This window comes from Heterodontus francisci, chromosome 29, assembly GCF_036365525.1.
Source record: "Heterodontus francisci isolate sHetFra1 chromosome 29, sHetFra1.hap1, whole genome shotgun sequence".
Taxonomy (NCBI): Eukaryota; Metazoa; Chordata; class Chondrichthyes; order Heterodontiformes; family Heterodontidae; genus Heterodontus; species Heterodontus francisci.
In genome coordinates this window covers 30,852,180-30,872,880 of record NC_090399.1, presented here as the reverse complement: position 1 = coordinate 30,872,880, position 20,701 = coordinate 30,852,180, and the positions used below count along the sequence as shown (strand labels likewise).

Sequence of the window (20,701 nt, the reverse complement as noted above, 5' to 3'; positions counted from 1 at the left end):
GTAAATGTGGAATTGGGGTGGGTAGCAGTAAATGTGGAATTGGGGAGGGCACCAGTAAATGTGGAATTGGGGAAGAGGCACCAGTAAATGTGGAATTGGGGAGGGCACCAGTAAATGTGGAATTGGGGAGGGTAGCAGTAAATGTAGAATTGGGGAGGGTACCAGTAAATGTGGAATTGGGGAGGGCACCAGTAAATGTGGAATTGGGGAAGAGGTACCAGTAATGGTGGAATTGAGGAGGGTACCAGTAAATGTGGAATTGGGGAGGGCACCAGTAAATGTGGATTGGGGGAAGAGGCACCAGTAAATGTGGAATTGGGGAGGTTCCCAGTAAATGTGGAATTGGGGAAGAGGCACCAGTAAATGTGGAATTGGGGAGGTTCCCAGTAAATGTGGAATTGGGGAGGTTCCCAGTAAATGTGGAAATGGGGAAGAGGCACCAGTAAATGTGGAATTGGGGAGGTTCCCAGTAAATGTGGAATTGGGGAAGAGGCACCAGTAAATGTGGAATTGGGGAGGGTACCAGTAAATGTGGAATTGGGGAGGTTCCCAGTAAATGTGGAATTGGGGAAGAGGCACCAGTAAATGTGGAATTGGGGAGGGTACCAGTAAATGTGGAATTGGGGAGGGTAGCAGTAAATGTGGAATTGGGGAGGGCACCAGTAAATGTGGAATTGGGGAAGAGGCACCAGTAAATGTGGAATTGGGGAGGGCACCAGTAAATGTGGAATTGGGGAGGGTACCAGTAAATGTGGAATTGGGGAGGGCACCAGTAAATGTGGAATTGGGGAGGGTAGCAGTAAATGTGGAATTGGGGAGGGCACCAGTAAATGTGGAATTGGGGAGGGTACCAGTAAATGTGGAATTGGGGAGGGCACCAGTAAATGTGGAATTGGGGAGGGTGGCGGTAAATGTGGAATTGGGGAGGGTAGCAGTAAATGTGGAATTGGGGAGGGCACCAGTAAATGTGGAATTGGGGAGGGTACCAGTAAATGTGGAATTGGGGAGGGCATCAGTAAATGTGGAATTGGGGAGGGCACCAGTAAATGTGGAATTGGGGAAGGCACCAGTAAATGTGGAATTTGGGAGGGCACCAGTAAATGTGGAATTGGGGAGGGTAGCAGTAAATGTGGAATTGGGGAGGGCACCAGTAAATGTGGAATTGGGGAGGGCACCAGTAAATGTGGAATTGGGGAAGAGGCACCAGTAAGTGTGGAATTGGGGAGGGTAGCAGTAAATGTGGAATTGGGGAGGGCACCAGTAAATGTGGAATTGGGGAGGGCACCAGTAAATGTGGAATTGGGAAGGGCACCAGTAAAAGTGGAATTGGGGAAGAGGCACCAGTAAATGTGGATTTGGGGAGGGTACCAGTAAATGTGGAATTGGGGAAGAGGCACCAGTAAATGTGGATTTGGGGAGGGTACCAGTAAATGTGGAATTGGGGAAGAGGCACCAGTAAATGTGGATTTGGGGAGGGTACCAGTAAATGCGGAATTGGGAAGAGGCACCTGTAAATGTGGATTTGGGGAGGGTACCAGTAAATGTGGAATTGGGGAAGAGGCACCATTAAATGTGGAATTGGGGAAGAGGCACCATTAAATGTGGAATTGGGGATGAGGCACCAGTAAATGTGGAATTTGGAAGAGGCACCTGTAAATGTGGAATTGGGGAAGAGGCACCAGTAAATGTGGAATTGGGGAGGGTACCAGTCAATGTGGAATTGGGGAGGGTACCAGTAAATGTGGATTTGGGGAGGGCACCAGTAAGTGTGGATTTGGGGAAGAGGCACCAGTAAATGTGGAATTGAGGAGGATACCAGTAAATGTGGAATTGGGGAAGAGGCACCAGTAAATGTGGAATTGGGGAGGGTACCAGTAAATGTGGAATTGGGGAGGGTACCAGTAAATGTGGAATTGGGAAGAGGCACCAGTAAATGTGGAATTGGGGAGGGCACCAGTAAATGTGGAATTGGGGAAGAGGCACCAGTAAATGTGGAATTGGGGAGGGTACCAGTAAATGTGGATTTGAGGAGGGCACCAGTAAATGTGGAATTGGGGAAGAGGCACCAGTAAATGTGTAATTGGGGAGGGTACCAGTAAATGTGGAATTGGGAAGAGGCACCAGTAAATGTGGAATTGGGGAAGAGGCACCAGTCAATGTGGAATTGGGGAGGGTACCAGTAAATGTGGAATTGGGGAGGGTACCAGTAAATGTGGAATTGGGGAAGAGGCTCCTGTAAATGTGGAATTGGGGAGGGTAGCAGTAAATGTGGAATTGGGGAGGGTACCAGTAAATGTGGAATTGGGGAAGAGGCTCCTGTAAATGTGGAATTGGGGAGGGTACCAGTAAATGTGGAATTGGGGAAGAGGCACCAGTAAATGTGGAATTGCGGAGGGCACCAGTAAATGTGGAATTGGGGAGGGTACCAGTAAATGTGGAATTGGGGAAGAGGCACCAGTAAATGTGGAATTGGGGAGGGTACCAGTAAATGTGGAATTGGAGAAGAGGCACCAGTAAATGTGGAATTGGGGAAGTGGCACCTGCAAATGTGGAATTGGTGAGGGTACCAGTAAATGTGGAATTGGGGAAGAGGCACCAGTAAATGTGGAATTGGGGAAGAGGCACCAGTGAATGTGGAATTGGGGAGGGTACCAGTAAATGTGGAATTGGGGAGGGTACCAGTAAATGTGGAATTGGGGATGAGGCACCAGTAAATGTGGAATTGGGGAGGGTACCAGTAAATGTGGAATTGGGGAAGAGGCACCAGTAAATGTGGAATTGGGGAGGGTACCAGTAAATGTGGAATTGGGGAGGGTACCAATAAATGTGGAATTGGGGAGGGTACCAGTAAATGTGGAATTGGGGAAGAGGCACCAGTAAATGTGGAATTGGGGAGGGTACCAGTAAATGTGGAATTGGGGAAGAAGCACCAGTAAATGTGGAATTGGGGAGGGTACCAGTAAATGTGGAATTGGGGAAGAGGCACCAGTGAATGTGGAATTTGGGAGGGTACCAGTAAATGTGGAATTGGGGATGAGGCACCAGTAAATGTGGAATTGGGGAGGGTACCAGTAAATGTGGAATTGGGGAAGAGGCACCAGTAAATGTGGAATTGGGGAGGGTACCAGTAAATGTGGAATTGGGGAGGGTACCAATAAATGTGGAATTGGGGAGGGTACCAGTAAATGTGGAATTGGGGAAGAGGCACCAGTAAATGTGGAATTGGGGAGGGTACCAGTAAATGTGGAATTGGGGAAGAAGCACCAGTAAATGTGGAATTGGGGAGGGTACCCGTAAATGTGGAATTTGGGAAGAGGCACCAGTAAATGTGGAATTGGGGAGGGTACCAGTAAATGTGGAATTGGGGAAGTGGCACCAGTAAATGTACAATTGGGGAGGGCACCAGTAAATGTGGAATTGGGGAGGGTAGCAGTAAATGTGGAATTGGGGAGGGCACCAGTAAATGTGGAATTGGGGAGGGTACCAGTAAATGTGGAATTGGGGAAGCGGCACCAGTAAATGTGGAATTGGGGAGGGTACCAGTAAATGTGGAATTGGGAGGGTACCAGTAAATGTGGAATTGGGAGGGTACCAGTAAATGTGGAATTGGGGAGGGTACCAGTAAATGTGGAATTGGGGAGGGTAGCAGTAAATGTGGAATTGGGGAGGGCACCAGTAAATGTGGAATTGGGAGGGTACCAGTAAATGGGGGTGATTTGGGACGGGTCCATTAAATGGGGAATTGGTGGTGGGAACCAATAAGTGGGGGTTTGGGGGCTGGCAACAGTAAAGGCTACGGACCAAGAGCTGGAAAGTGGGATTAGGCTGGATGGCTCCTTGTCGACTGGCCTGGACATGATGGGCTGAAGGGCATCCTTCTGCACTGTAAATTCCTATTATTTTACCATTCAATTAACATTTGACAATGAGCCACATCACGTCATTTCAAAGTTTGCAGATGGCACAAAACTCCACATGGAGCAGTGGTTCAAGAAGGCAGCTCACCACCACCATTCTCAAGGGCAATTAGGGTGTGCAATAAATGCTGGCCTGGCCAGCGACACCCACATCCCAGGAGCGAATTTTTTTCAAAACCTCGGAAAAGTAGTGAACGGTGAGGAGGGTTGTAACAGACTTCGGGAAGACATAGAAAGGTTGGTGAAATGAGCTGACACAGGGAGGATTTCGTACAGATAACGAATGGCCTACTCCTGCTCCTATTTTCTATGTTTCTATGTGTCTATAATGTTGAAATGAGTTCGAAGCCTAAAGCTAAGGGACAGTTCTGGCAGTGCGGGATCCCTTTAAGAAGTTGGGACTGTTCTGGTGGTGAAGGGCCCCTTTCAGATGTTGGGGCTGACGCCTCCCCCTCCCCCAGGAGGTGCTCCTGCCCTCCTGTTGACTCCTGTGAATCCCTGATGATTTGCCCGCTATGTGTGTAGTACCACCATCCGCCAGCAGAGGATGGTGCTGTATCGTTTTAATCACAAAATCAATAATCCTGTTTGATGAAGAGACCATTTGGCCCCTTGTTAACTTAGAGAGAAAAGTTCCTCATTGCGGCAATCGGCTCTCCTGAAATGGTGTTAGGGTTTTCACGTCCACTGCCAAATCCGCCTGTCCCTTCCTGAACTGATCTTTTGTCTTTTTCCACCATTCCCCTTGTTCTTTCCCTGTAATCTCTTTTCCTGCTAAGTATTTACCCACGTCAAAAGTTAATATTGAATCTGCTTCCATCAACCTTTCAGGCAGTGACTTCCAGATCATCACAACTCCGCTCTGCAAATCCTATTGGAAAGCAGATCAGTGGATGGGATTGTTCACTGTTCGAGCAGCATTGACTGCAAAAGAGCTTTGGGACATTCAGAGCTTGTGGAAGACTCTGTATAAACTCTCTTACTTTCTTATCATTCTGCTCCCCCAGAGAACAAACAGATCTTTCATTGCGCAGACAGGATCTCTGGTTCTTTAGTGTAACCTCGAACAGGCTCTGTTTGTTATTGTTGCAGTTTATGTCCTGCTTCAATGGCATGTACTGTCTCAGCTGCCTTATCCAGTCACCTCACAATCGTCTGCTTATTTCCGCGCTGTACTTACTTTGCAAATCCGTCATTTTCTGGACGCTGTCCCTACCAAAGGGTGAAGAAAGAATAAAACCACTCAGGGTGAAATATCTCCCTGGTTTCTTTGTGCTAGAAACTGTTATGTGAGAGGAGCTGTACAAACGGCTGTTGGGTTAAAATGGCATCCGGACGGGAAATGGAGAAGATGAGAAATGAGGTGACCTGCTCGATCTGTCTGGATTTTTACCGAGACCCGGTGACCATTGACTGCGGCCACAACTTCTGCCGGAGCTGCATCCTGAGATATTGGACGGTGATAGAAGGGGACGACGTCTCCTGCCCACAGTGCAGGGAGTCGTTTCCACGGCAACGTGTCCGCTCAAACTGGTGTGTGTCCAACCTGGTGGAGAGCGTCCGGAGTCTGATCCTGAGCCAATGCCAGGGAGAGGCGGCGTTCCGATGGGAGAGGCAGCAGGAGGAGGTGGTGAAACGGGTTGGTGACAGTAATGGGGGAGCTCTCTGTCAGATTTACGCAGCAGCCATAATATTGGAATGAAGTTAGGCGGGCATTGTGACATTCTCGGGTCTGGAGTGGGGTTTAACCAGGTTTACTCAGAGATATGAGACAGGGACAGCAACGCTGTTGAAACAGTGGATTCTGCTTTATTCTCTTTCACTTTCACTTTCCCTTTGCTGGCTCATGTGTGCTGTACAGCAGCCTCAAGCGGACAAAATGCACAACGCAATCTCAAAACAATCTCAAAACGCTACAGGTGTCAGTGCTCCGCCCAATTTTCAGTTCCAGTGATTTCAATCGAACCGGAGATCAGGCCTGTCCTATGACAGGCGGGATGCATGTTTAGTGTCCTCTCTCCCCAACCATGTCCAATTTCACCTCGAAAGGTCACTGAAACAGCCCCCCACTAGGGGCAGGCGTTGGCGGAGGTGCAGTGGTAATGTCACTAGACTCGTAACTCAGAGGCCCAGGCTAGTGCTCTGGGGGCATGGGTTCAAAACCCACCACGGCAGATGGTGAAATTTGAATTCAATTGTCAATTGTCGTAAAAACCCATCTGGTTCATTAATGTCCTTTAGGGAAGGAAATCTGCTGTCCTTATCTGGTCTGGCCTACATGTGACTCCAGACCCACAGCAATGTGGTTGACTCTTGAGTGCCTTCTGAAAAGGCCATTCAGTTCAAGGGCAATTAGGGATAGGCAATAAATGTTGGCCCAGCCAGCGACGCCCACATCCCACGAACGAATAAAAAAACAAGGTGCTCTATTGCACAACTTAAATGTGCACCCGCATCTCACTTAACAATGATCTCTATTCATACATATTTCCGATAGTTCACTGAGCTACTGAGTCAGCAATGGAGTGTTTCAGCGTGTCTAGGTTACCAGGGATTAACCTAAGCCAGGAAAAATGCACCCGGGCTCTCATGTTTATACCCACATGGTGATATCAGAGGCAGAATCACGGCAGAGGCTCCTGTTAGACCGTGCACCATCTCGACTTCATAAGGACAGGATCTGTCACCTCTATGATTCACCAGCGCACTGTTCAATATCCCACTGACAGACAAGTTCAGCCAAGGGCATTCATAAGATTAACAACACACATTGCAGTGCCAATACTGGAGAAGAACATTCAATGTAAGAACCCAAGCAGAAAGCTCCTCTTTAGCTCAATGCTATTCTTTTGTATGAACCAGTGTGTCTCCAACATGACAATGGCAACGTTTAGTGTTTCCCCTCTGTCCATGTGACCAGGCAGCCTAGGGAGTATTTGGAAAGTGTCACTGACAGTCAGTGCTGACCCCCACCCACTTGCCCCTTTTGATGGGATTCGTTTCCTTTCAGAAACAATTGGAAAATGCCCTGGATTGTTGTCAGAAACAAATGGAGGAACTTTCCCAAAGCCAAAAGGAAGAAGCAGCGAATGTGGTGACACTGAAGGTGAGACGTTTTACAAAGTCAGCGCTAAGGGAGGGGAGGGCAGAGTTACTGTGGGTAGCGATGGATAAATGTGTTGCGGAAGTATGCGTCGCCGCTTGTCACACCCTCGGAGTTTACCGCCACATTCACAGTTTGTTGAGAAGTACAAAGCGGAGGAAACCTTCCTGGACACATTAACCAACTCTTCAAAACACAGCGAGCAAAGCTGGTGCTCCTGGACAGTATTCAAGGGGAATTCAAGTCACTGAAAGGCGAGTCTGCAAGAAATTTGTATTCGGTTAGTGAAAGCATCGGTTTCTTCCAGTTATAATTTGAGGCCTGTTTTCTCTTCGAAGACATGTTGTGCAACAGGATGCAATTGTATTGAAAGTTACATTCATTCTGGATCTTGCTCCTTGGGGTAAATTTGGGGGTTAACGGATCATTGGAGAAACTCGATTCATTTACAATTTTACTGCAGTCGTTGGTTGGCTCCCAGCATCAGCCAGAGCTGAATGGGCAAGTGGAAATCAGGAGTTAAGTGATGTTACGGGGATGGAAATTGGCAGTCTTAGCAATGGTGTGGATATGTGGCTGTAAACTCAGCTCGGGGTCAGATATTTCACCCAGGTTGTGAGCAGTCTAGTTCGGCCTCAGACAGTTGCCAGGGAGAGGGATGGAGTCCAGACCTGATGGAATGGTAGAACAGGCTTGAGGGGCCGAATGGCCTACCCCTGCCCCTATGTTGTTTCAAGTGACTACAGGCCTGATATCCCTTCCGGGATCAGGAAAGGGGCATTGGGATCGTTTCCGAGTCCGAATCCCGCCCTGAGCTGGAAGCAGTCACAGGCCCTGATTGTCATTGGCTGGTTGGTGGGAATGGAGGCGGGACTGAGTGAGTGTGGGCCTGATTTAAACACCATTAATGGGTGCGTTTTTTTAATTTGTTACATTAATGTAGCTGTCATTTGCCTTTAAAGATGCAAGCAGCAGGGATTCCACAAGACAGGCAGGGGGTCGGCACCCAGGGCAGGGCTTTCCCCCGCTTCGCAGGCACTGCCCTGGAGGTCCAACTCGAAGCAGTGAGGGAGAGGAGGGAGGTCCTCTTTCCGGACGGTTGTAGGGGAAGGCCAGCCTCCCAAACCAAGCAGTCATGGATAGAGGTGGCTGGGAATGTGAGCAGACAAAGTGTAGTCAGGAGGAATGGGGCCCAGTGCCGGAGAGTGTGGACCTTTTCTATTTATCCACGTCATGTCAATATTGACACTTGACGCTGGACATGGGCGCTCCCATTCTTCAACAGCGAACAGGAAAAGGGAGATGATGTGGTGAAGGGCATCCTTGAACGAGAACAGTGAACCCTCCGGACAGATGTGCATTCTTCATTGGCAGTAAGAGTGGAGCTATTCCCAGCTGCGCACTGTGGGTATACCTACCCCACATGGACTGCAGCTGTTCAAGAAGGCAGCTCACCATCACCTTCTCAAGGGCAATTAGGGATGGGCAATAAATGCTGGCTTTGCCAGCGACGTTCGTATCCCAAGAACGAATTTTAAAAAACACCCACAGTGCTGTCTTTAAGATAATGAAAAGGTTTGATAGAGTAGATGGAGAGATGTTTCCACTAGGCAGTTTTGAATACAAAACACCCCAAGGTCAACTACAATTCAGCTCCACCCACTGCCCTTCCCGAGCCTGAATCAGGATGTCAACCCATTGGAGAACACTCGCACTCACAAACCTTTCATTCGCATTTGTTCTAAGCGGTCCTATAATATTCAGCATGTCAGCGAGACGGTTCCCCCAGGACTGAGAAACTCTCGGCTTCTCTCAACAGAACCAGGCTGAGGGTCTGCGGAGGAGCATCGAGTGTGAATTTGCTAAACTGCATTGGTTCCTGAGTGAGGAGGAGCAGACCCTGAGGGCCAGGCTGAAACGGGAGGAGCAGACCATCTCCGGACAAATAGAGGAGAGCATGAGGAAAAACTCGCTGGAAATCGCCTCAATCCGAGTGATGATGGCAGTTATACAGAAAAAGCTGTCCCGCCAAGAAACGGGGTTGCTGCAAGTATATATCATAGAATCATAGAATGGTTATAGTGCAGAAGGAGGCCACTCGGCCTGTCGTGACTGTGCCAGCTCTCCGCAAGAGCAACTCGCCTTGTCCCACTCCCCCGCTTTTTCCCCGTAGCCCTGCAATTATTTTCTCTTCAGATAATTATCCAGTTCTCTTTTGAAAGCCTCGATTGAATCTGCCTCCACCACACTCTCAGGCAGTGCATCCCAGAACCTAACCACTCGCTGCGTAAAAAGGCTTTTCCTCATGTCACTGTTTCTTCTTTTATCAATCACCTTAAATCAGTGTCCTCTGGTTCTTGACCCTTCCACCAATGGGAACAGTATCTCTCTATCTACTCTGTCCAGACCCCTCATGATTTTGAAAGCCTCCATCAAATCCCCTCCCAACCTTCTCTTCTCTAAGGGGAACAACCCCAGCTTCTCTAATCTGTTCGCGTAACTGAAGTCCCCCATCTCTGGAACCATTCACGTCAATCTTTTCTGCACCCTCTCTAATGCCTTCACGTCCTTCCTAAAGTGTGGTGCCCAGAACTGGACACAGAATTCCAGCAGAGGCCGAATCAATATTTTATAAAGGTTCATTATAACTTCCTCACTTTTGTACGCTATGCCTCCATTTATATCTGCACATGATTCACGAATGACTAATCGGGTTCCATGGTGATTCGTGTTACTCAGCTGGTTCATTGCTTAGGGTCACAAGAGGGTTCAGATGACATTGTGGGGGATCAGGCAATAATCTGAAGTTACTGAGGTAGAACTGTCTTTTGGACAGTAACACGAAGTAGGCACGATGGGATCGACACCTGTTAGACGGCCTGTTTGATATTCATTGTCTTCAATAGAGCTGAATATCATTGTGTATATCTGGCAGCCAATGAAATACCAGACACTTAACACCACCGTGCAAGATGCATTTCCTTCCCATTCTCTCCAAGTTCATGGAGGATGAGTATGTCATCATTCACAAACCAGAAGCAACGTAACACAAATCCATCCCCCAAATCCCTCCGAGGACAACAAGACAAATAAACCAAATCTCCAAATGGGACAGTAACTCAGCGACTCTGGAAAAGAGAAGGTTGAGGTTGATCCAATCGAGGTCTCTAACATTAAGAAGGGGTTTGATAAGGTCGACAATGTGAAGATGTCCCCACTTGCGGGGGAGACCAGAACGAGAAGACACAAATATAATAGTTGTTTGGTAGAACAGAACTTGAGAATTGCTGAAACTAGAGACATGCTGTCGAAGCTTTTCGTCTTGCACTCATCAGGACAACATGCAAGAATAATACATATAAGAGAAAACAACAACTTATACTGCATGAGAAGAGAGTACTGATTGGTTGGCAAGTGAACTCTGATTGGTCGAGGCGTTGCCATGGAGAATGCACCAGTTTACTGTGACTGACAATTAACTGCCAAGCTTTGTTTGCAATTTAAACCAGGCAGCTTGACTCTGATTGGCCAAGGCATTGCCCCGAGGAATGAACCAGCGAATGGCTGTCACTTATTTTGTTCAGCTGAAACAGCTGAAATTGCAAACAAAACTTGGCAGTTAACTGTCAGTCACCATAAACTGGTGCATTCCCCTTGGCAACGCCTCTACCAATCAGACTTCACGTGCCAGCCTGTCAGCACTCTCTTCTCATAAGAACATAAGAAATAGGAGGAGGAGTAGGCCATTCGGCCCCTCAAGCCTGCCCCGCCATTCAATAAGATCATGGCTGATTTGCCCCAGACCTCAACTCCTCTTTCGTGCCAGCTCCTCATAGCCCTCAGCTCCCCGATATTTAAAAAATCTATCTACCTCCTCTTTAAATACTTTCAGTGATCCAGCCTCCACAACTCTCTGAGATAGAGAATTCCAGACATTCGCTACCCTCTGAGAGAAGAAATTCCTTCGCATCTCAGTTTTAAATGAGTGTCCCCTTATTCTGTAACTATGTTCCCTAGTTTGAGATTCCCCCACCAGCGGAAACATCTTCTCAACATCTACCCTGTCGGCCCCCTCAGAATCTTGTACGTTTCAGTAAGATCACCCCTCATTCTTCTAAACTCTAATGAATAAAGGCCTAACCTTTTTAGCCGTTTTTGATAAGTCAACCCCTTCATCCCAGGCATCACCTAGTGAATCTCTTTTGAACTGCCTCCAATGCCAGTACATCCTTTCTTAAATACAGGGACCAAAACTGTACACAGTACTCCAGGTGCAGTCTCACCAACACCCTGTACAGTTGTAACAAGACTTCCCTATTTTTAAACTCCAACTCCCTAGCAATAAAGGCCAAAATTCCATTTGCCTTCTTAATTACTTGCTGCACCTGCATGCTAACTTTTTGTGTTTCATGCACAAGAACACCCAGATCTCTCTGTGCTGCACTTTTTTGAAGTCTCTCTCCATTTAGATAATAGTTTTTTTTTATTCATTCATGGGATGTGGGCAGCATTTATTGCCTATCCCTAATTGCCCTTGAGAAGGTGGTGGTGAGCTGCCTTCTTGAACTGCTGCAGTCCATTTGGGGTAGGTACATCCACCGTGTTGTTAGGAAGGGAGTTCCAGGATTTTGACCCAGCGACTGTGAAGGAACGGTGATATAGTTCCAAGTCAGGATGGTGTGTGGCTTGGAGGGGAACTTGCAGGTGCTGGTGTTCCCATGCATTTGCTGCCCTTGTCCTTCTAGTTGGTAGAGGTCGGGGGTTTGGAAGGTGCTGTCTGAGGAGCCTTGGTGCATTGCTGCAGTGCATCTTGTAGATGGTACACACTGCTGCCACTGTGCGTCGGTGGTGGGGGGAGTGAATGTTTGTGGATGGGATGCCAATCAAGTGGGCTGCTTTGTCCTGGATGGTGTCGAGTTTCTTGAGTGTTGTTGGAGCTGAACCCATCCAGGCAAGTGGAGAGTATTCCATCACACTCCTGATTTGTGCCTTGTAGATGGTGGACAGGCTTTGGGGAGTCAGGAGGTGAGGTACTCGCCGCAGGATTCCTAGCCTCTGACCTGCTCTTGTAGCCACGGTATTTATATGGCTACTCCAGTTCAGTTTCTGGTCAATTGTAGCCCCTAGGATGTTGAACTAAGGTTCTGTACAGCTGCAGCATGACTTGCCAGTTTTTATACTCTATGCCCCGACTGATGAAGGCAAGCATGCCGTATGCCTTCTTGACTACCTTATCCATCTGCGTTGCCACTTTCAGTGACCTGTGGACCTGTACGCCCAGATCTCTCTGCCTGTCAATACTCCAAGGGTTCTGCTATTTACTGTATACTTCCCACCTGTATTAGATCTTCCAAAATGCATTACCTCACATTTGTCCGGATTAAACTTCATCTGCCAAGTCATTAATATAGGTCATAAATAATTGAGGCCCTAGGACTGATCCTTGTGGCACTCCACTAGTTCTATCTTTCCAACCTGAAAAAGACCCATTAATCCCGATTCTCTGTCTTTTGTGAGTTAACCAATCCATGCTAATACATTACCCCCAATAACCTGAGCTCTTATCTTGTGCAATAATCTTTTATGTGGCACCTTATTGAATGCCTTCTGGAACTCTAAATACACTACATCTACTGGTTCCCCTTTATCAACACTGCTTGTTATTTCCTCAAAGAACCCTAGCAAATTTGTCAAACATGATTTCCCTTTCACAAAACCATGTTGACTCTGTTTGATTGCATTAAGCTTTTCTAAATGTCCTGCTATTTGTTCCTTAATAATGGACTCTAACATTTTCCCAATGACAGATGTTAGCCTAACTGGCCTATAGTTTCCTGCCTTTTGTCTCCCTCCCTTGTTGAACAGGGGCATCACATTAGTGGTTTTCCAATCCGTTGGACCCTCCTGGAATCCAGTGAGTTCTGGAATATTTCGACCAATGCCTCCACTATCTCTGCAGCCACTTCCTTTAAAACCCTAGGATGTAGGCCATCAGGTCCTGGTGACTTGTCCGCCTTTAGTCCCATTAGTTTGTCAAATACTTTGTCCCTCGTGATAGAGACTGTTACAAGATCTTTCCTCCCAATAGCTCCTTGCTTATCTGATATCTGTGAGATGTTTATAGTGTCCTCCACCGTGCAGACCGATGCAAAATATTGGTTTAAATTATCTGCCATTTCCCTGTTCCCCATTATCAATTCTCCAGGCACATCCTCCAAGGGTCCCACGCTCACTTTAGCTATCTCTTTTTGTATATCCGTAGACGCTCTTGCTGTTTGTTTTTATATTTCTTGCCAATTTACTTTCACGATCAATTTTCTCCCTCTTTATTAGCTTTTTAATCATCCACGGTTGGTTCCTAAAAAATTCCCAATCCTCTGCCCTACCACTAGTTTTCACCACTTTGTATGCCTTAGTTTTTGATTGGATACTCTCCTTTGTTAACCATGGGTGGTTCATCCTTCTCATCAAGTCCTTCTTTTTGACGGGGATAAATTTTTACTGAGCGTTATGAAATATCTGCTTAAATGTCTGCCACTGCTCATCCACTGACCTTCCGCTTAGTCTATTTTCCCAGCCCGCAGTATAAGTTGTTGTTTTCTCTTACATTGGTTATTGTTGCGGATTGTCCTGATGAGTGCAAGACAAAAAGCTTCGACAACATGTCTCTATTTTCAGCAGCACACAAATATAGGATAAACATTAAATCCAATATGGAATTCAGAAGCTACGTCTTCACCCAGAGAGCTGTGAGAACGTGGAGCTTGATGCTGTGAGGAGCAGCTGAGGTGAGCAGTATAAATGCATTTAAGGGAGGATGAGATACACACATGGGGGGTGGGGGGAAAAGGAATAGAAGATTATGCTGATAGGGTGAGACGAAGTCGAGTGGGAGGAGGCTCGATGTAGGACTGAATGGCCTGTGTGAGTGTGCTGGAAATCCAATGTAATTCTAGGTAATAAGTTCCAAAAATGGCTCATATTAGTCCATGCAGATAATTATCCAGAGCTTTAATGTAATTAATAATTGAATTACATTTTAAGCATGAGCATGAGCAAGGAAGGGAATGGTTCAAAGACAAATGGAGGAAGGCCACAGAGTTTCGATGTAAATTCTCAGATTAAGAACACAAATTATCCTGCCACCAGAATAACTGGGGATTATTTTTGCCTCCAATATAAATCAATCTGAAGAGCTGATGATTTTTGATCTGCATATTTACACGAAGGGGACAATAATATTAAAGATTCAAAATGAGATCTTCTTGTTCAATTGAACATTAAATAGACAGCTTGTATGATTTGAAGTGGCGATGAGGAATTGTCATGTGCTTTGTTATCACCCATATTTGCTAAGTTTGTTTCCATGTCACTGTGAAAATTTTAATATTCCTTCCTATTTCTCACCTGCCTTTGCTTTAGGACATCAACACTATCATTGAGAGGTGTGTAATCATTTCTTATCATATTCAGTAGTAGCGATTTCTTGTGATAGTGAGTGCTTTGTACCAGCAAAATTGCAATCAATAATCTTAATAATTAACATCCAAGTTTTTGCAAATTCGTCCCCATCTTTTTCCAGTGTAAATATTTGAATTCACCAAAAGCACAGAAACTGGTCTTGCAACAAAACGACAGTGACAGTGAAAGATTAAGACCCGGATGTCCAGAGGGTCATCTGTGTCTCTATGTATAACAATCTTGCCTTTGAGCCTGAAGGTTGTGGGTTCACATCCCATTATTCAGACTGACTTACCCTTTGCAGTACTGAGAGAGTGCTGCACTGTCAGAGGGGCGGTACTGAGGGAGTGCTGCACTGTTGGAGTGCCAGTACTGTGGAAGTGCTGCACTGTCTGAAGGTCAGTACTGAGGGAGTGCTGCGCTGTCAGAGGGTCAGTACTGAGGGAGTGCTGCACTGTCAGAGGGTCAATACTGAGGGAGTGCTGCACTGTCAGAGGGTCAGTACTGCACTCTCAGAGGGTCAGTACTGAGGGAGTGCTGTACTGTTGGAGTGCCAGTACTGCGGGAGTGCTGCACTGTCTGAAGGTCAGTACTGAGGGAGTGCTGCACTGTCGGAGGGTCAGTACTGAGGGAGTGCTGTCATGTTGGAGGGTCAGTACTGAGGGAGTGCTGCACTGTCGGAGGGTCAGTACTGAGGGAGTGCTGTCGTGTTGGAGGGTCAGTACTGAGGGAGTGCTGCACTGTCGGAGATGCCGTTTTTTGGATGTGACATTAAACTGAGGCCCTGTTGACCATCAAAGCGCCCTCTCACAGTAGACCAGGGGGAGTTATCCCCAGTGTCTGGGCTGATATTTATTCCTAAACCAACATCATTAAAATGCCTGATCTGACCATTGTGTCATCGCTGTATGTGGGAGCTTGCTGTGCATGAACCGGCTGCCGGGTTTCCCCCATTACTACAGTGACTAGACATCAAAATTACTGATGTGACTGTGCAGCACTTTGGACATCCTGAAGTCATTAAATCTGCTGTATAAATACAAGTTCTTTCTTAATTACAATTGTACAAATCTCGATATTTGTTCAGGTCTGGCGTCACTTTCAAGCCACCCACTAAAGTGTCTGTCATTCTGAATCTGGGTGATTTCAATGGGCCTCTGCAGTACACAGTCTGGAAACGAATGCTGGGAATTATCAATCCAGGTAAAGCTGGGCTTCCAGTTGCCAGAATGGTATCAAAACGGTGAACAGTAACCTTCCTCATTGGGAAACAATGGGGGAAATTTTAATCTGCCTGGCTAGACGAGAAATCCATGGGATTGGGTGGAAGATCTGATTTACACCTGTTTTTCAATGTAAAACCAGCCTTGCATCTGATCCCGTCAGTTTCCCGACAGGCAGATTGGGTTAAAATTGCCTCCATTCTTGCAGTGAAACAGTCCATCAGTCATAACAAACACCTTCGAATAAAACTGATTCTTCTCACACGGATGGAGAGTTCTGCAGTGGAATTAAGTTCAATAGTTCCAATTGATTAACCTTGATTATTTTGTGACAGTATTGGTTGCTCTGTCTGGGGAGTGGGGTAATTTAGACTTTATGTGAGAGTGTGACTTTGAGTGATAACAAATTGCCATCCGTTTTACATCCCCTCCCCCACCAAACCCCCACCACCCCCCCGCCCCCACCAACTACCCCCACCACCCCCATTTCCCGCTCTCGAATTTTATTTCCATTCAAATCAAAAAAAATTCCAACAGAAATGCCCGTAGCAGCTGTTAACATGGTGACTTGTGATAAAGCTGGTTAATCATTATTGAATAGCTGTTGGATTACTTTAATGTCCTAATTCACACATCAGTTGTAATGATGTAGAACCAGGTCTTCTTTGAGATATCACACTTCACAATTCCAGTATGAGTGTATGGGTCTTTACTGAGCTCATACACTATCCAATATGAGGACTCAGGTACATCACACTTCATGATTCAGCTATGAGTAATGATATATCACACTCCTCAATCCAGTATGTGTATAGCAAATAGTATGTTTATAGTATTTATATATTTATAGTACAGTTGTTCACTCACAACTCTTAAACTAATTCTACCTTTGATCACAAAATTCTATGCATACTACCACCTAATCACAGTACATTAAAGATACATAAAAGTGACATCAGAATAACAACATGAAGACACTTAACTCTTCAGGATCAGGTTATTATAAACATAGGTGATCTGAATAACATCTTCCAGACCATCAAAGATGTGAATGAGTGAGTTTCACACATTCCATCAGCCCCTTAACCTTAAGAAGATACACTTGCCTTCGGCCCACTTAGGCAATGCATCCCATGCTCATCAGAAATTTGCTTTAACTTATCATGTGCTGATCCCACAGATAGCCCAGGACATTGAGCTACACGGGTAGTGGAAGCCTTCAGTTCCCACAAATGGCAGATGTTGGTCAAAGCAGCTGCTGTGTTCAACGTTACAGAGCAATTAGATATTTGTTAGAATATTGGAAATGGGGTAAATTGACATAATTTTCTTAATGCTTTTAACCATCATGCTCAGGAGGTGGGTTACTCGCCACAGAATTCCCAGCCTCTGACCTGCTCTTGCAGTCACAGTATTTTTGTGGCTGCTTCAGTTCAGTTTCTGCTCAATGGTAACCTCCCAGGATGCTGATGGTGCAGGACTCGATGATAATAATGCCGTTGAATATCAAGGGAAGATGGTTAGACTGTCTCGAGTTGGAGATGGTCATTGCCACTTGCCTGGCCTATTTTGCTGAATTTCAAATTGTTAGCCTGTGACTGACCTTTACCCTCACTGTGTGTCAAAGCAGTTACATGATAAAAGAGGAACAGGTGCCCCAAAAGCAGAACAATAATCTAAAAACAGCCATAAAAGCAGGACAGAGATGAGAGAGCTGGACAAGTGCTGTCAGACAGTCTAGCAACCTTGAGAAATAACCTTTCAAACTGTCACACAGATGGAACAGTCGAACATTTGCAGGGCTATGGGGAAAGGGTAGGGGAGTTGCGCCAGCAGAGTTGCTTTTGCAAAGGGCCAGCATGGACACACTGGGCCAAATGGCCTCCTTCTGTGCTGTAACCATTCTATAATTCTATGAAAGTAAGCTTGAATTCATTAGAAAATGAATTATTAATAAAGGTCTTGTCAATAACAACCCCAGATATGGTGTGAGGAATCTGCCCAGATGGAGAGGGTGGCAGTGGGATGCTGGGGAGTGGGAGCAGAAAGACCCAGCATTTTATAAGCTCAGGGCAGAGGTCAGAGACAAGAGCAGCCAGCTATTTGAAGAACACCCAACTAGCTGCAGACTGCCTAGCTGTCGGAAAACTTGAAGCATTCACTCCACCAGCCTGATTGTGACATCTGCCCTGAGATCAAACTGGATTATCCGGCTTTCATCACTTATATTGGTGAAGGTGTCTAATGTTGTCCCAGTCTCTCGATTATTATAATTGCCGCATTTCTTGACCCTTTTACATGTTTGATTTAACTATCAGTAAATGAGACATTGATTACCATTTAGCGTCACGGGTGAATCAGTCACACCGTGACAGGTCACTCCCACATGTGCACACTCGCAACTGCTGCATAGGATCATTCAGAACAGGAGGAGGCCATTCAGCCCCTCCAGCCTGTCCTGTGCCTCCATTCAATTAGATCACGGCTGATCTGCATCTCAGCCCCATTTACCCGCCTTTGTTCCATATCCCCTGATGCTCTTCGTTGCTGCCAGTTGTTGATGTGAATGAGCTCAAACGGCTGAAACAAAAAACTAGAACACAACGCTTTCATTTTTTTCCTTCTGTTTCAGTCCCAGCTTCCCTGACCCTGGATCCGAGAACGGCCAATCCCTTCCTGGAAGTGTCTGACGACCGGACCGAGGTGAGACTGGCGGAGAAGCAACGGGATGTCCTGGACAACATGGAGAGATTCAGTACCTGCCTCTGTGCCCTGGGTGCGGAGATATTCACAACCGGGAGACACTACTGGGAGGTGGAGGTGGGCGACAACACAGCCTGGATCGTGGGTGTTGCCAAAGAGTCGATCCAGAGGAAGAAGGATCTCACGCTGAAACCCCAGAACGGTTTCTGGGCCCTGGAGCTGTTGTTCTGGAGGTACCAAGCTCTGACCTCGCCTCCCACCCATCTCCTCCTGAAAGTCAGACCCAGGAAGCTGGGCGTTTACCTGGACTACGCGGCAGGGCAGGTGTCTCTGTGTGACGCTGGCGACATGTCCCACCTTTACACCTTCACTGACACCTTCACTGAGAAACTCTGCCCTTTCTTCTGGACTGCTTGCAAAGGGGGATCACTAAAACTAACCGCCTTACATGTATAGAGTCATTATCCAAAAATCACTGCTTGTGCTGAGAGCTTAGACAGGCTGAGAGACTGGCTCAATTACTTAATATTCAGAACAGATTAATATCATCAGTCCCCTCCCAGTAACAGCACAGTACAAATGGAGTGCTGTCTGTAATCTTTGTCAATAAATATATTTCCAACAAAAATCAAAATGTTGGAAATGCACCTGGGGTAATTTTAACCGTGGGCGATAGGTTAAAATGAATGATAACAAATTAGATATCAAAGGAAGTCAATAGAAGGAAAGGTCAGGCGATGTGGATAATAGACGGTCCATTCAATATGGCCCACTTTACACTATCATCCCTAATTTTAAATTACCCCCAGCAAGTCCGTCTGCGGCAGAAACAGACACAAAGTGAATTTTAACCTAACTCACCGGACAGGGATCCAATGGGAAAGTGCTGGAAATACTCAGCAGGTCTGGCAGCATCTGTGGAGAGAGAAACAGAGTTAACGTTTCAGGTCTGTGACCTTTCATCAGAACTGGAAAAAGTTAGAAATGTAATGGGCTTTGAGCAAGTGAAAGGCAGTGGGGGGGGGGGGGGGTGGGGGGTGGCAAGAAGAAAAATGTGTCAATGTATTATATACGCCAGCCGATTTTCCTTATCAATGACTTCTATGGAACTGAGTATCAGCTGAGGTGTAGAACAGTCTGTCCATACGATACTGCCCGTTTAACGTTTCCTCCCACAGCTGAATTTCTACCCTGGTATCTGAGTTTGTGAGGATTGAGGAATGCAGGGATGGCTCTTGGGTTAACCTCGACTAATGCCAGATCATTTATGTTTTCTTCAATGTAAGTATAGATAGGGCTGGGGTAGCCACAGATGGTTAGGGTGGGTCTCAGGTAAGGTGAATTCTGGCTCACACATACATGTTCCCTGGGTCAGTTAATTTATGCCCAATCGGTCCGTGATGCTGTAACTGAATTTTATTGACTGTAAAGTCTCTGCGAGTGTGATTATTTCTGCTGTCCAATGTTCCACAAACAGGCACTAATTTCATCAAAAGGTCAGAGTAATCTCACATGATGAGCATTAGACGGGGCTGTAAGAGGACATCTCAGGATGGATTTTCAATGCATTGGGGCCAGATCTCCATTATATAAACCCCCATCACCCCCTCACCCCGATATTCATTTCCAAGGATCCTGCCACTCTCCCGCTGGAGCTCGGACGGGAGACCCGGAGAACTCCCGCAGAATTTTGGGGCCACTGTATTTGCTGAGCGAGGTTGAAAGACATTCACAGAATGGGGCAACACCAGAAAGGCTGGCCCTTCAGGGAGGCTGAGAGTAGGCTCACTATCAGTGAAATGTTTCACATATGACTCTTATACACAACAAATGCAAGGTTCTTCACTTCTCTTAATAATACGCCTGGTTTGAAAGTAAAATTATCACATTCACTAAGAGAAGTGAGGAGAATGGCTGCTTTGGGAAGTGGAAATCTCACACTGACAGGTGTCAACTGCAACTCAGTCGCACTCTCGCCTCTGAATCAGAAGGTTGCAGATTTAAGTTCCCACTCCAGAGACTTGAGCACAAACATCTAGGCTGACACTCCCAGTGCGGTATTGATGGGGTGCTATACTGTCGGGGGTGTCGTCTTTCAGATGAGGTATCTGCCTACTTAGGCTGATGTTAAGAGATCCCACAACACTATTTTCAAGAGCAGGGCAGCTCTCCCTGGTGTCCGGGCCAATATTTAATCCTCAGCCAACACCACAGCAAAAATAGATTATCTGGTCATTTTTCATTACTGTTTGTGGGATCTTGCTGTACACCAATTGGCTGCAGTGCTTCCGACG

At 46.4% G+C, this 20,701-nt stretch overlaps 1 protein-coding gene and 1 long non-coding RNA gene across 2 annotated transcripts; both read left to right on the top strand.

Annotated features, from left to right (window-relative positions):
• Window positions 1-5,448: 5,448 nt before the first annotated feature.
• LOC137346235 (uncharacterized) lies at window positions 5,449-8,958 on the top strand. Its single transcript, XR_010968685.1, has 3 exons — window positions 5,449-5,556; window positions 6,928-7,023; window positions 8,840-8,958. It is a non-coding gene; the product is annotated as an uncharacterized lncRNA (long non-coding RNA).
• Window positions 8,959-13,734: 4,776 nt separating this feature from the next.
• Window positions 13,735-19,362, top strand: LOC137346233 (E3 ubiquitin-protein ligase TRIM39-like). The gene is made up of 4 exons (XM_068009666.1): window positions 13,735-13,808; window positions 14,443-14,465; window positions 15,569-15,684; window positions 18,337-19,362. The coding sequence occupies exons 3-4, from the start codon at window positions 15,663-15,665 to the stop codon at window positions 18,861-18,863; spliced, it is 549 nt and encodes a 182-aa protein (XP_067865767.1). The 5' UTR covers window positions 13,735-13,808; window positions 14,443-14,465; window positions 15,569-15,662; the 3' UTR covers window positions 18,864-19,362.
• The last annotated feature ends 1,339 nt before the right edge of the window (window positions 19,363-20,701 follow it).

Excerpts from the sequence above, each read along its gene's own strand:
- LOC137346233 (XM_068009666.1), top strand. The coding sequence starts at position 15,663 with ATGCTGGGAATTATCAATCCAG. Across the intron at positions 15,685-18,336 it reads GCTGGGAATTATCAATCCAG|TCCCAGCTTCCCTGACCCTG; the intron begins GTAAAGCTGGGC and ends CTTCTGTTTCAG.